Source organism: Anopheles maculipalpis, chromosome X (assembly GCF_943734695.1).
Source record: "Anopheles maculipalpis chromosome X, idAnoMacuDA_375_x, whole genome shotgun sequence".
NCBI classification, from domain to species: domain Eukaryota; kingdom Metazoa; phylum Arthropoda; class Insecta; order Diptera; family Culicidae; genus Anopheles; species Anopheles maculipalpis.
The window spans coordinates 947,706-963,226 of NC_064870.1; the positions used below are offsets into that span (position 1 = coordinate 947,706).

At 46.2% G+C, this 15,521-nt stretch overlaps 2 protein-coding genes across 2 annotated transcripts; both read left to right on the top strand.

The window, feature by feature from the left end:
- Window positions 1-1,154: 1,154 nt before the first annotated feature.
- Window positions 1,155-4,092, top strand: LOC126561415 (uncharacterized). The gene is made up of 5 exons (XM_050217550.1): window positions 1,155-1,327; window positions 2,974-3,090; window positions 3,261-3,758; window positions 3,845-3,918; window positions 4,004-4,092. The coding sequence occupies exons 1-5, from the start codon at window positions 1,305-1,307 to the stop codon at window positions 4,090-4,092; spliced, it is 801 nt and encodes a 266-aa protein (XP_050073507.1). The 5' UTR covers window positions 1,155-1,304.
- An 8,176-nt stretch (window positions 4,093-12,268) lies between these two features.
- On the top strand, window positions 12,269-13,802 carry LOC126558408 (protein-tyrosine sulfotransferase). Its single transcript, XM_050214424.1, has 5 exons — window positions 12,269-12,421; window positions 12,495-12,616; window positions 12,717-13,274; window positions 13,390-13,588; window positions 13,651-13,802. Exons 1-5 carry the CDS (start codon window positions 12,269-12,271, stop codon window positions 13,789-13,791), a joined length of 1,173 nt encoding a protein of 390 aa, XP_050070381.1. The 3' UTR covers window positions 13,792-13,802.
- Window positions 13,803-15,521: the final 1,719 nt, after the last annotated feature.

Genomic DNA, 15,521 nt, shown 5'->3' on the forward strand with positions numbered 1-15,521 from the left:
TTAATTATTTGGTGGTCCCTTTGTTGGGCCTCATGCTCGGAAAATAATGTATAATTGTTTTTGCACGCTCGCGGGGGCGGGGTGCAAAATGGATCAGAAAGGAGGGGTTGCACATATTTGGCGAACCATTTTCGCGATGGTAGGCCGCCCCGAACCGCAATGATGCCTGATCTCAGGTTAGTGGGGAAGGGGGGGGGGGGGGGGGTGCAGTGGCAATAATGGGGGCAGCCAAGCGCAGTGGAATCGAAACAAAAACATGGAAAGAGCTAGGGAGGAAAGTTGTGGTCGGTGGGGTTGGTGTTGTCTGGCAATTATCAGTGACCTTCTTGTCAGTCGAACCGTTTTTGCCGTTTTCGAACGCTTCGAGAAGGATTCAAGTCAGGCAGGGTTCGCGTTCCCTGATCCAGGTTTAATATCTTACCAAAGGCCCAACCGCTCAATGCTGCTTGAGCTTGAGCTTGAGCATCAAGAAAACACTGAACAAAACACTGTCTTCTTGTTGGCTTTCGGGGACTTTCGGGACTTATTTGACTACCAGTTGCAGTTGGGATGGGATGTTTGAACCCCGGGCCCTACCGTGTGAAGATCGCCCTGAGCCGCTTCCTTTAAGATAAATCTTTCCCCAGCACAACATGCGCATGTCAAAGGAGAATGTGTTTACATGTGGCGAGCACGTGTCCGCAGTCTTTTGAACACTGATTGACAATGTTGTTACATATGCCACCATTTAACTTTGTGTGCCATAATTGAGCATTAACTCTTCAAAACCGCATGGCTACTGGATGGATCTCTGGCCTCAGTTTTAGGGGGGAATTTCTTTCCAAACCATTTTGCCGATGATAACATGCTTCATGTCAGTGCAACGAAGTTGAAATAACCGTTTGTGGTGGTCGGCGACACACATAATCTATGCCAACGACCACCGATCGAGCGGCCGATATTCGATCTTTGCAAAACCCGTGGTGTTATGCAGTCATGATTATGTGAGCGTCGCTCAGTAGGACAACGCCACCATTCGTCGCGCATAATATCATTGCATGTGTGATATCATTGACCGTGCATCTGCAGCGATACATACTAACTGCCCTGTTCTTGCCTTACAGTCCACAATGGCGCTACAAAAATTCTTCACCACACAACTGACCCGCAGCTGGAAACCTTCCGCCCGATGCTACCATTTACTGCTGATCCTGCTGGTTGGAGCTCTGAGCGGCAAGCTACTAGCGACTGCCCGCGCCAAACCTACCCTCCCATTTCAGCTGTCACAAATACCGGGCTTTACGCACATCGTCGAACGTCGCCTGATGGATGCGATGAAAAGCTACAGGTAAAAAGAAAGTATGCGCCCGCTCGGTTGGGGGCAACGGGAGAAAGATTCACGACGGATGCACAGAGGGCAGAAGAAGAAGAAGAAGAAGAAGAAAAACACATCCGGTTTCTTCCATCAATAAACCGATCGTGGGGGGGAAGGGTTTGTTTACAGACAAAAAGGCGTAATTAAATACGTTGAAAAACTGCTAAAACACTACCAGTGCGGCCTTTGCGGTGGCAAATTTTTAAAACCAAAGGCAAAAACTCCCTGGATAAAACCACTGCCGCCAGTGTAAACAATCAAGCGAAAGAGAAAAGCGCATAAACGTGCCTTGAAGCGAATAATTAAAATCAAATTAGAGTAGAGCTGGCGGTGAATGAACATCTTCTTCCACTGCTCGCAGTGCGAGCCCTTCCGAGACAATCCGTGATAATTAGAAGGAAACGCTGCGCCAGGAAGAGAAAGGTCTGGGAAGGCGTAGATGTGGCGCGGCTGGGCAGTTGGGCGCCCAACTGTTGCATTTACAGCTGCGCTGTGTGTTTCAATTTGCATCCCACGTTTGCCGTGTTGTTGTCCGTGAGTCGCTCGAAAAAGAGATTTTAAAACGTTGCGCGGCCCCGGGGGCCGGTGGTGAACTCGGCGAACTTTCACTTTAACCCGTTGTTGTCTGCAAATGTTTGGCTACCCATCCGCGGGCGGGTGCGCGCGCGCGCCCCATAGTCTACAAACACATCACGCGATTCCGTGACGGAACGGTTCCTCCATACAGCTTTTGGTACGTGACGCGGTAGAGAGACTCACACACATTTGTAAAAAAAAGTCCGGTTTATGTTGGTGTTGCTTGCTTGACTTTTGTGTTTCGGTTTCGCGATTGGTTTTTATGTTTTGCTTCAATTTTTTTTGCTTTTTTTGAGCTGTAAATGACCTGCTATGCTAAAGGTCATGTGCCATCGACGAATTGTTAACTTCAACTGTTGATAAACCACGTACTTGGATAACAAAAGTGCTCTCACATTACAAGGAGACACGATCCGTGTGGGATTTGAACCTAGGTCCTGCCGTTTGAAGACCAACGACGTTATCGCCTACACCACCGGACCGGCCAGCTTAACACAGCTTTAATTTTACGTTTTATTATTATCCTCTTTGCAACTATTTCCACTGAGAAAGAGAACGAGAAAGAGAAAGAGAGGGAGAGAAGGATTTCAAACACAATTTAAGTTAATTTTTTTTCGCTCAATTTCGTTCGATATATGAAGATGAGGCCGTGGCTGCCATTCGGATCATATTCCCTGGAGTGTAGAGGAGTAAATAGACTCAACATGAGTACCCTTATCTTTACGAAGCTTTCTTGCGTGTTACCAGCACATTCGAGGTGCAAGATCCTATTGGCGCAAGCGTCAATCTAGACCAATAAACTCTGTACGGTTGCATTGATGTGAAGTATTACTACCAGCTTCACGCGGGGAGATTGCACTCCAGTTTTTCTTCTGCCCCTGCTTTGTTTTCCATTTTCCGATCGCTTTCTCCGTTGCTCTTCGTGGTAAAGAAATTAGAACCGGACGGACGGTACGTTCCAGCGAAGATGTACGCTTCTTCTTCTTTTTTTTTGGTTAATGGCAATTTTGCACTTTCTGTTTTCTATTATCCCCGTTTTGCAGCGAGCGCCGCTTGGACGTGGAAAGTCTACGAATGATCTACTTTCACGACCAAACCGTGGCGGTGGTAGAGCTCGGGCCCGCCAAACGTCTCATCGGATGCGAGCTGATCGAAATATAGTGCGTATGCTACAGCTACATTAAAGAAGAATGACATTCAAACCCGATCTATCAAACTAATAGTCATTGCACTAATTAGAGGAGAGGGTTAAACCGTTCGAATGCTTTGTGTAACGCTTATGCTTAGCCATCCCTACTTTAATTCACCTTCAAATTACTACACTTTCCAGCAATGATGCCGATGGGGTGGAATTGTTGCGTAATCTGTCAAGCATAAACCGGCCGCTAGAGATTTCCTTTCGCGACATGATCAAGCTAATGGAGCAGTGCGAGCAGATAGACCGGCTTAACGAGCGCAATAGCTACCGACCGGTGGATCATTCTGACGCATCGCCGGTCGCGTATCGGATTGCGGGAGCGGACGCACCGGAGGAGGAGAGTGGCAACAGTTCCGGTTCCGCCACTACCACCAACAATGGATTTTTGGCAATGCTGATGAAAAATCGCAGCAGTAAGCGAGGCATCTTCTATTCGAGCTCGTTTTCGCTGCTTAGCGGTATCATACCGGGCACCAAGTGGTGTGGAACGGGTGATATCGCGGAGAGCTATCACGATTTGGGAGAGGACGCGTCGATGGATCGGTGCTGTCGCACCCACGACCTATGCCCGATGAAGGTGCGCGCGTATCAAAAGCGTTACAATCTAAGCAATAATTCCATCTACACAAAGTTCGTACCGAAATCACTCCAATCGTGGTGGGTAAAGTCAGCTGGTACTAATGTGAAATGTCTTTTTTAAAAAAAAAAAAACGCAGGTCTCATTGTAAATGCGATGACATGCTGTTCGAGTGTCTTAAGCAAACCAATACGTCCGCGGCTCAAGTGATGGGTAAGAAATTGATGTCACACGAGCTTCATCGCGCAACTCTTGGCCCACGCATGGCTTTCATACCTTACCCTTTTATATGCTTCAGGTTCTGTCTACTTCAACTTAGTGCAAGTACCCTGCGTGGAAGACACGCCTGCCGGTCCACAGTTTCGCAAGGCACGTGAAGGCTTTTAGGCAAACCTTGTGTGAAATCAATGTGAACAGGATGTGATGTACGAAGAAGTGAGTGCAGAAGGTGTAGTGAAAACAATCCGCCCCAAAATGCGCGAAAAAATTTCGTAAACAATGCCCCACAGAGCACAATGTTTACTGTGATAAAAGAATAAGTCAACGATGCACAGCTGCAATCAGAACAAATTGTCTATGAATCTGACATCGCATGTACAACTATGAATGCAGTACAACTGCCTCAATAATCTAAGCAATCTGCATTACTTGGATCCTAACCTCTCGGCGCAAACCAACAGATCCTGGGATATGCTGCAAACGATTTTAATGACGATGTTATTACGCGCCCCATTCAGAACGTTTCATTTTACCTTATTTGTTATCTAAACTGTAGTAGTGTTCGTGTCACACTTGAATATAATATTTATTGATTAACACTAGGTGGTGTATTTCATAGAAGGTCGGGGAAGCCTCTAAGCCTTTACTTCATACGGGGGGGAGCCCGTGAAAAATGGAGCATAACTGCTTTATTCGTGGCAATTCGCTTCAGCTAACGGTGCTGCGCCGGAATGCAGTGATACGGAACGGCTACCAGTTCTTCGTCTAATGCTGTCACGGGGTGCATCCTGGGGGAGGTAAAACTCCGCTACGATGGCACGTCCTCTCATCCGGAACGTCTTCTACCGTCAGCACCCTAGCGGCCGTCATCATTCGTCGTATCTTTTGCATTTGAAAATCGTAGCGACAACGGATAGGATGGCTGTAACTTGGACTTTGGACGGTTGTGTAGTTTCGTTCCGTGCCATTTTCTGAAAGTTCTATTTTGGAAATAAGTAAGCTTTGTGCGGTTGCTGCATAAAAATAAATCAGAAACATATCTGTAAGCGACAAAGCGCGATCGGTGGTTGGTTCTGCGTATTTCCTTTTGCGAGACTGCTGCTATGTAGTGATATCACATGCTCAAAGCAAGGATCAATGCGGGGAAGCTTTCCGTGGAGGCTCTGACGATAGTCAAAGCCGGAAGAATACGATGACTGGGGGCACGTCTCACCAGCCTCCAAGGGTAGCTCCAAGAATATTTCAGGAGCCGTAAGGAGTACATTTGACGGACAATTTTATTATTTAAACTACGATTGGTTCAAGCAGTATATGTAGTTATGAAATAATCTGAGCTGGCTTTTTACTTCTTCTTCGAAAAGAAGCTTCCTTTTGAAGTTTTCGTCTCTTTCGCTCGTACGACCAAACTGGAACGGGGTGTCATTGCTCGGCAGTTTATTTTGACGTTTGGCAGTTTGAGCGGTTCTACGTTTGAATGTAAAAAAACGAAGAAGGAGAGCTTTCTGCTACCAGAACAGTTCCAAGTTTTTGGTTGCAGCACTTGTAATTACGCCTCGTATCCGGTCCAGTACGGTTTTTGAGTTTTTGAATGTTTTTTGTTTTTGCTTTATCCAAATACATTCAAATCCAAAACATTTCCCTTGCAACTAGTGGCATGCCACCGAGCAATGACACCAGCCTAAGTGGACATCACTTTTCTACACCTTCCTTCAAAACCTTCTCGTCACGGCATCTATACAAAATGGCTGTCGAATTAATGTTATTTACCAACCTTTCAAACAGTCACTCTGACTTAAAGCACGCACCCGAAATGTCTCTGGGCCATAACACAGGGCCGTCAAACTTCTTTCTCGAATGAAGCTGTCATAAAATTTATAATTTTGATCTTTACACAGTAAATCGTGACTGAAATGTTTCTGTATTGCCAGAAACGATCCTACACCTGTATGTGTTTTATTTCCCGTGTGCTTTAGCTCGGTTCAAACATGAGTAATAATGAAAAAAAATACACAATAGACGTACACTTTGCGCTCTGCAATTTGGTTTGGCAGTGTGTTGGACAGCGCTGCCTTTTATTTGATGCCGACCGCATGCACACGTCGTACGCAAGATGCGCTTACGAGAGTTCTGTTCTGCTGCCCAGCCGCTCGAGTGCATCTTTCGGTGAAGTTGGTAGTGTGTTTGGTTTTGTTTATTTATAAAGGTGGCGGGCCCGCACCCCGGTACCGTTCCGCTCCTTCCGACGATAACGGTGCTGGTGGCGTCAATAGTTGTGATAACATGCACCGAGGTACGGAGGGGACCTTCGATCAAACGAGAAAACAAAAAAAAACCGGAACAAACACAACGGCAAACTGTCACATCCCGGCTGCAATCAAACAGAATCTCCTAAAGGCAGCTACACTTGCAGCGCGGTACGTAAAGTGGAATAAAAAAATAAGATGGGGTTTTGATAGGAATATTGATTCGAAAGCGAAAGCACGCGTTCGGGTGCTCGGTGTGCGTTTCGTGACAAACATCCTTAAGGCCAGGAATGTTTCCGCGCTTCATTGGTTTGCTGATGCACGTTCGTTACCCATGGAGGGAGGGCTGGAGTGTTTTGGATGGGGGGGAGAGAAAGAGAGGGAGAGGGAGAGGGATCCTTGTGGCAAGAATGGTTAATCTTTTGTCAATATGCCCAACACCAGCCTGACATTGGATTAGCATTGCAGGGGTGAATAATGGTCGGAGGGTTGAATCGATCGTGACACGCGACGAAAGCAGAAGCGCAGCTGCTCCAAACACTCCAACGCATCATCTGTGTCCGGTGCCGCACCAGCTGGGATTGCCATCAGCATGAAATATGTTCAATGTCACACGCTAACCGCCAAATTCAGGCCAGGTTCTAGAGGTGCTTGACCTATCTCCCTCCCCCCTCCTTTTTTTGGGACGGAGACATGAGACCGTCCGCTAATTGATCAGGAACGGGACCTTTAGTTTGCTGTTAGAATTTGAGCAAGCTTGTGAAATGTTGCACCGCTCTTCCTAAAAGGGTAGACGTGTAACAAAGATATGAACGAAAAGGCATTACTGCTGGGCACTAGCTAGAATGTGCCCGGATGCCCCGATGCCCCGATGCTGGCTTGCTGCAAGTTAAGGTCAAACTAGAAACCACCGTATTTCTCGATCATCGAATTAATCGTAACGAGCGAATAATTAGCAATAATTGCGAGCTTGCTGGAGGTTGAAACGTAGCCATTTTTCGCGGCAATCGAACCAACAGGCTGCAAATGATTTCGGCACCCCGACTACATCGATTTCCATGCCATTGTAAAGTTTGATAGGCGGGCGGACGATGTGTGTGGGTGACACGATTTGAAGACATTTTGCCGTGCGCTTGCGCCGCCATCATCGGTTGGTAGGATGTAAGCGTGGCAGCAAACAAACGGGAGGAAACCAGAAATAATCCGGTAGTCAACATAAACACAAACCCCCCGCGGATGCGGGATTTTGCGGGGGCAACAATTTTCCGACTAGCCGCCTAGCGGTAGGTGTGTTTGTAGCCCGGGTTCGGTGTCACATCGCTTTGTGTTCTCGGCGAAAGCAATTCTTATCGACCCACCAGAACAGAACAGACTGCTGCAAGTCTTTTGCATGATACTGTTGATCGTGTACTTGCTTTTCTGCGTCAGCAGATGTTTCTGACGCAAAAATAGCATTTTTTCAAAAAGATAAATGCTAAATTCTGCACAGTACACAGCTTTTTCTTGTAGAGGGAAGGAAGGATAAGGATAACATTTTTGTAACCGAAACACAACGCCAATTCTACGCATTCGCATTCTACGTGCCGCAGTTATTCACCGGGGCAGTGTGTTATGTTAATTTTAGAACCGTATCGTCTTGCTTTGCCTTTTCTTTGTCTTGCAATGTAAGCGCATCATGACCAGATGCATCCGGATATAAGTTTTATCTGTCTTTATGATTGCAAACGTCTTATTTGCGTCGTTATCGTGCGTCTGCTCTTAGTGCGGCTTGAGGTCGATCGTTCTATTGCTTCTTGATCGTGCACTTGAGCAGTGCCTGTCTGGCGGAATCTCCAAACCTTGATGTTCCAAGCCATGTCAGCAACACTGGTGGGAAGATGTGTTGCGCGACACGCCGAGAGTACAGCTCAAACTATTCCCCCGGGAATACGTAATCAGTGTCGGTGTATCGAAAACCGTTACCGGTGGCACAGCACCATTCGACGATTAACGGATTTTTCTTTTTGGAGGGTTGCTTACCACTCCTTACTTCGCCTAGTGCGGCTTTCCCTTTTGTTACATGTATTTGTTAAAAAAAAACAATTCTTCTTTTGGGCCTTCGCCTGTTCATTCCAATCGCGGAAGCTCGTTCGCATAGAAATTGCCACTGCTGGCAAACATACTTTTTCCCCCCTGCGAAAATGAAGAAGCGATGCAGCTCAGTGATGCGTTCACTTTAATTCCATCCTCGTTTTCTTTAGGAGAGTCCGCAAGAGACAATCTTTAAGGAACAATGTACGCAACATTCTATCGAAGTATCCGCAATCTATTCTAAGTATTTGTGTTGAAAAAAAAAACAACTTAATTTTGTCATTAGTGACTCTTGCATCTTGATAAACATCTGTACATAAATTGGCTTGTTTCGCTTGATAATGATGTTGATGGATTTTTTACTTGGAGGGAAATCAAGCTCTGTAAACTTGGGGATAGAGAGGGCGCCTCAGTGGCAGGAGGGTGGTTCAAAATCTCGTCCGGATCGTAGCGAGGACTGACGACTGACTGATAAAATTTAATTAAGGCGCCACACGATTTTAATTGCTAAAATCGCAAGCTAAAGGCATCGTAAATTGCTGCTGATGATGTTGTACAACACCTATTAACGCGTAACACACTTGACATTACATCGATACGTCGGATGATCATTGTGTCTACATCGAACAACGTTGGACAGTTTCAGTTGACAAGTTGACCCCTCCCTCCCCATCCCACCGGGGTGATTAACAACTCTTTTCCCCCTCCCAGCTTGAGTATGAATGCAAACTAAAACAACTGCAACATCTCAACGCCATAAAACGGTACAGCACGTGTACCCGGACCCGGATGCTTCTGACGGCTGCTAGCAGTGGCAGAGAGGCTGCCACGACGTGTGCCATCACACCGTCCATAATTACAATCAATACTTAGTTTATTGCTTGCCAATTTTATTGCTGCAATGCCAGCATCAAGTCGATGCGTTGGGGTGTGGGATGTCCAGAGTTAGCTTATTTCTATCTGCCTTTGCGGTCTTGGTGGACTTTCTGAGCCTGGCGAGCCTAATTCGCTGCACGACGGTGTGGTCAGCACGTCGTTGTAGCGGCTCCTCCATTGTCAATTCTTCTGAGCATCTTCCTGTTGCACGCGGCTACGAGGGCTTCGTCTGTTTTGGACAGGGTCCATGTCTCAGAGGCGTACGTGAGTACTGGCTTTTTTTGTGGTCAGATGTTTCCTCAGGCTGTCTCTATGCTGTTTTCGGTGCTGACTTCTGGCCCGAGATAGGTGAAGTTTGGGACCTCCCCCACGTAGTTCCGGATTTCTTAGTAGGGTCACTGATGGTGCCACCACGAATTTGGTCTTTGCCTGATGGTTCCCGAAATCTCCACCTCCGAGTCACGGATGGCCCTCTCTAGCGCCAAGTTGAATAGGAGACAGGCGAGCCCATCTCCCTGACGCAGGCCTTTGGTGGTAGCAAAGGACCCTGAGCGAGATCATATGCGGCCTTGCAATCTATGAAGCGATGGTACGTGTTCAACTGCTGTTCAGCCATCTTCTCCAAGATTTGTCGCATGGTGAAGATCTGGTCAGTGGTAGATATTCCGTTTCGGAATCCTCTTTGATAGTTTCCAGCTATTCGTTCAACGAATGCGAATTTTGCGAATAGTTGTTACAGTCCTTGCCTTGCAGACTATACTTTATTAACTTTTTCTACACATAGCAAAGTGATCAGGATTTCCGAAGTTATAATGGAGGTAATTCGCCGAGATATTTTTTACATCAGTTATTATTGATTATTTGATTCCAACATCTGCGAGATGTTGATCCCTGGGTTTTTGAAGCATTTCAAAGGTTCGCCCGAGATACGACAGAGCGATACCGGAAGATGTCAAATAATCGCACATCAAACGCATGCGTTCCTCGCTTATTATCCTCTGTGACATTGGGATATTGAAATAAAAACACACCGTGGAGCGCACAGGGCGATGGTCATCACCATTTAAAATGCCGTAAACACATCGCTAAGCGAGTTTCAATTGCGCACCGTTGTAGCACTGTTGCTGACACTGGCCGTCAACGGTAGAGGAACGATTGCAAATGGAACTGTGATAAAGGTGTGTGTGTGTGTGTGTATAGGGGTAATTTTTCCGGGTTGGGTGCTAGGGGAGTGGAGAGCATTTGGTAATAGAATAACAATCCGATATAGTGATATTATATTGGTATGTGGGTTCCACTATCAGCGGAGGACGTGTTTTCGACACGGGCCAAACAATCGAGACGAAATAGAGCAAGCGAGCGTGTAAAATGAGTAGCAAAAAAAAAACAGAAATTATTTTTGAAAACAGTAAGTAAGGAACATTATTTTCCACTTTGGAGAATCATTTCGATTCCATATGCAAGAGCATAATGAGGGTTTTTCCCCCCTCCATTTTCTACTGCATATTGTTGACCACCTACACCTACCTGCCAAGTGTTGAGCCTCGTTTAGTCTTAATGCTAGTGGCGTACCAGCTGCTTTCGGTGGGGTAACGTTCGACCCGTCCCGGGATGAATCATCCCTCCATTCCATTAATTGTGCTTGTGTATTGATTAGCGCACACATTTTATAGGCACATTAAATTGAGCCGTGAAGCGCTCAAACACACATCTTGCGGAAAACGGAAAGCGCTGGTAAGTACGGGTATTGAAGAGTGTCAGCGGATTGTTGCAGAGTGTAGCGAAGTGTAAATGGTGAAGCGCGACAGCCTTCCAAGTGACAGCATGGTAATGCAACGCAACGCAGTGGAAACATCTGCTGGAAGAATTAGAAAGGAAACGCAAGAAGAATTCCGCTAGAAATAGGTGTATTTAAGTAGCTTTGTGCAAGTATTTTTTAACGGTAGAATTGAAATTTTCTTTCTCCACAGTATGGTAGAAAGTAATAATTAATTATAATTAAAAAATCATTTCAATTTTCACTTTGGCAATTCTTTCTAGAATCGTCGATTGATATAGCTCTTTAACACAGCAACAAAAAAAAGTGCAATCACAACACTGCTCGACCGTTCGTATGATACACTAAAAACTGCACAACTTATCACCGGTGCGTTTCGTCACGTTCTCCGTTGTGCGAGATGAAATCTCATGCGCGCGCAAAACGATAACAGCAGCAGCACCGATGTCCACATCGCAAAGCGACAGCTGAGCGTCATACTACGTTCCGTGCAGCAAATCAATGTATCGGTAACAGTTTGGGCGCCCTACCCCTCTCTACCCCTGGCAAGGCTGTTTGCGAAACGGATTCATACCGCGCGGGCCGCAAATTATCGAACACACGAATTAAAATTAAAACCTTCCGCAAAAAAAAAAGCCAACCAAGCCCCCAAGGAAGTACCGTGAGGCAGGCTTTAAAACAGTGAAGAAACCCCCGTCAAGCCCCTGGACAAGCAAGATCGATGGCAACCGATGGCTAGTGGTTGTGAACATGGCACCCGGCACCTGACCCTGGGGCTGATAGGATTGTTGTGCTGCCGTGGTTTGCCGGTGGTGTGTGATTCTTCGTACTTCTAGCCTTGCAGGACGCTAGCGCGATCGATGTCAATTTTATAACTCTCAACAACCAACACCGGTAAAGAAAAGGGGCGGCCAAGAGCACGCCGTACGCCCCGTTCCTAAAGCGTAACCTCCATTCTGCTGGGCAAGCAAAACAGCTAAACACATATCCATGCAAATCAACGTCTTTTTGGTGCAATTAATCTGCTAGTAAGTCATTCATATACGTTTGTATGAAGTACGTACGAGTCCCTACTTAAATAAACGACACGTTAATGTTGACATCTTCTTTTTGTTTTTAGAATTATCGATCCCTTCGTCACCGCTACATCCACTACAAAGCGCAACGTTCGATGGTGTTAGCGGTGATTCCTTTAATGCTGATAAGAACTTGTCACTGCCACCGTACGTTACAGCACTATTTAGGCGCGAGATGAAGATAACCCTACTTTAAACCCCCTTTTTGTCTAACTCGTCTCCCTTTGTGCACCGTAGGTTAAGCCGTACAGCCGATTTCTTTAGCTTTTTCTTTTTCGCGCACACAAAAGCACGCACAAACAATGCGGTTATTGTTGCGCGGTCGCAAGCTACTGCTTGCGGTCAGCGCCTGCCTGATCGTGATCATTCTACTCTGGAAGTGGGCGGACGTTCGGGCGGTTTGCTTCGGTGGAAGCGGTGCGCACAGTGCCGGCGTAATGGTGCGGGATGATCAAGTACGTGCTTGGGTTGTGGTGCAACAATCGTGCTAGAGTATTGATTTTCCTCTAACTATTTCCATTGCAACAGAGTGTGAACGGTGAGAGCAACTATCGGTACCACCGAAATATGCCGCTAATCTTTATTGGCGGTGTGCCGCGTTCCGGCACGACCCTAATGCGTGCCATGCTGGATGCCCATCCGGAAGTGCGGTAAGGCTGTGTGGGTGTGTGTGTGTTTGCGTGCGCTAGCGGCCGGCATTTAAAACGTTTCCCTCCCCCCTTTTTTTTTGTAAAAATCCATTGTTTCTAGCTGCGGGCAGGAAACGCGTGTGATACCGCGCATCCTGCAGTTGCGCTCGCACTGGATGAAGTCGGAAAAGGAGTCGGTGCGGCTCGTCGAAGCCGGCATCACGAAGGAGGTGCTGAACGGGGCCATCGCCCAGTTTTGTCTCGAAATCATTGCGAAGCACGGCGATCCGGCACCGCGGCTTTGCAACAAGGATCCGCTCACGCTCAAGATGGGCTCGTACGTGATCGAGCTGTTCCCGGCGGCAAAGTTTCTGTTCATGGTGCGGGACGGACGGGCCACCGTGCACTCGATCATCTCGCGCAAGGTGACAATTACCGGGTTCGATTTGACCAGCTATCGGCAGTGTCTTACCAAGTGGAACCAGGCCATACAGACGATGCACGAGCAGTGTAAGGAAATCGGCAGCGAACGCTGCATGATGGTGTACTACGAGCAGCTCGTGCTGCATCCCGAGGAGTGGATGCGGAAGATACTGCACTTTCTTGACATACCCTGGAATGATTCGGTGTTGCACCACGAGGAATTCATCAACAAGGAGAACGGTGTGGCACTGTCGAAGTATGATCGCGCAAAAAAAACACTAAACAACGGATTTTTACTGCTGCTTTTATGTTGTAATGTTTTGTACCGTTTTTATTTACAAAAAAACACACACACACACACACACACGCAGAGTGGAACGATCATCGGATCAGGTCATAAAACCAGTCAATTTGGAAGCACTCTCCAAATGGGTCGGAAAGATTCCTAGCGATGTGGTGCGGGATATGGCGGATATAGCGCCAATGCTATCAGTGTTGGGCTACGATCCATATTCTAACCCGCCGGACTACGGCAAACCGGACACGTACGTCCAAGAGAACACCTACAAGGTAGAGGGGAGTGTTTTTCCTCTTTTTTTTTGTTGCCCGCCCTAAATTTCCTTCCTTTTTAGGTCCGTTCCAATCCACAAATGTGGGAGCATAGGGCAAAGGAGCTTCTCAACCGGGAAGCGATGGCCGATAACGTTCCACCGAAAGCGAAAGACACGCCCGAGGATGATTACGGCGTTGGCAGCAGGGATAGGAAAACGTGATGAAACAATCGGTGCTGCTGTGTGTTACGCTATGCCCGATAGAGGGATAGACTGCTGTGTGTAAAACAAGAAGGAAAAAGAAAAAAAAACAACAGTGCAATAGCAACGATGAAGCAAAGGATGCAAAAGACTTAGGTTTTTACGTTTTTAATATGTGTAAGGCACTATAAATAAATTTAGGGCCATAATTAGAAGAAAAAAATAAGAAACGGACAACAGTATCAAAGATAAGGGCTGAAAAAAACAAAACTGGCTTCGTAAATGGGGGGAGGGGGAGGGGGGCTGAAATTAACGCCCGCCCAACAAATACTAGAGAAAATATTTTGCCTGCACTTCACCGTGCAGTGCGTATCGCAATTATGTTACATTTTATAAGTTTTCTTCTGTTAGAGGCTTAACAAACATATTTTTTGTTGTTGCCGTTCGTTCGTTTTCGCCTCAGTTTTACTATTAATTAACCGGGCTACGTATTATTGTACGGAGCACAACACTGTCGATAGAATGTATGAAGCAACGAAGCAAGTCGCGAAACAATAGCACAAAACCTACAAGCCGCTTTAAGGAAAAAGATTCAAAATATGAATACTTTTATAACTTTATAAGGAAAACAAATATATATATAGATGTAATTGTATAGTCAAAAGTATCCCTCCGCCCCTTGTACAATTAGGGATCAGCTGGTAGAGTGTAGAATAAGCAAGAGCAATTAGCGTTACAACGAGGATATCATATAAACTGCATACTGTAATTAAATAATAATCAGAACAGACTAATATCACCCCGCGCCAAACGCCAGTACAGTTCCGAGCATATTAAAGCAGCGCACACTGCAACCTACCGGCAGGGTGACCCGATGGTGCAGGCGACTTCAGCGCTGGTCTTCAAACGGCAGGACCGGGGTTCAAATCCCTTCCGGGGGGGGACTGTGACCCCTCGTAGTGTGAGGAATTTTCACTATCCAACTACCGTGGTTTTATTATCTTATCAGCAAGTCTAGTAGTAGTGTAAGCCATTCGGATGGCCACAACCCCAAGAAGAAGAAGAAGATATTTCAATCAAAAATTCAAGAAAAAGGTGGGCACCCTCTTTGATAAGGGGGGACAAAGATTGCTTTTTTGACGTAAAATAAGTCTTGTTTGCGTGTCAAATTGATTTCATCCAGTCGGATGATAGTGTGTGATCCACCCCCCACCCTCACCCCCTCCCCCTCCCGTTTCCCTCCGCCCGCAAAACGCAATCGCAATACGCAAACACCGTACAACGCAAAACAATAAGTATGCAAACGTAGTAAATCGCTTACGGAAATAAACATTGTCCATGTACAAATGCATGTAAAAAAAAACACACACACACACACACAAAAAGCGAGATGAATGTGTTACATCGGTAGGCGAACGAGCATAGTTCGTAAGTTGGAACAAACAACGTCCAAAGCCTAATTTCAAAATTTGCAAATTTATTCCGGGGAAAGGAATTGCAATAGAACAACTTACAAATCGGTAGCTTATGTGCTACGCTACGCTTCTATGGTCTATGGTATTCAATGTAAGCGAAGCAAAGAAACGAAAAGCATCCACCGCACGGGGTGCGTGCAGGCGCGCAAACTTAATTATCAACAAAAAAAAAACTGGGCACGTGTAATGCCTCTAAGCGGGTCTACACTTGGTTGTATATATATATATGCATGTATTTGTTAAATATTATTTTAAAACCATTGATGTCATAAAAGG

What these genes read in the sequence shown, in the direction of transcription:
- LOC126558408 (XM_050214424.1), top strand. Translation starts at nt 12,269, where the DNA reads ATGCGGTTATTGTTGCGCGGTCGCAAGCTACTGCTTGCGGTCAGCGCC. An exon ending in TAATGGTGCGGGATGATCAA is followed by an intron (nt 12,422 to 12,494) that starts GTACGTGCTTGG and finishes CCATTGCAACAG; the next exon opens with AGTGTGAACGGTGAGAGCAA. An exon ending in TCCAAGAGAACACCTACAAG is followed by an intron (nt 13,589 to 13,650) that starts GTAGAGGGGAGT and finishes CTTCCTTTTTAG; the next exon opens with GTCCGTTCCAATCCACAAAT.
- LOC126561415 (XM_050217550.1), top strand. Translation starts at nt 1,305, where the DNA reads ATGGATGCGATGAAAAGCTACAG. An exon ending in AATAATTCCATCTACACAAA is followed by an intron (nt 3,759 to 3,844) that starts GTTCGTACCGAA and finishes AAAAAAACGCAG; the next exon opens with GTCTCATTGTAAATGCGATG. An exon ending in GTCCGCGGCTCAAGTGATGG is followed by an intron (nt 3,919 to 4,003) that starts GTAAGAAATTGA and finishes TATATGCTTCAG; the next exon opens with GTTCTGTCTACTTCAACTTA.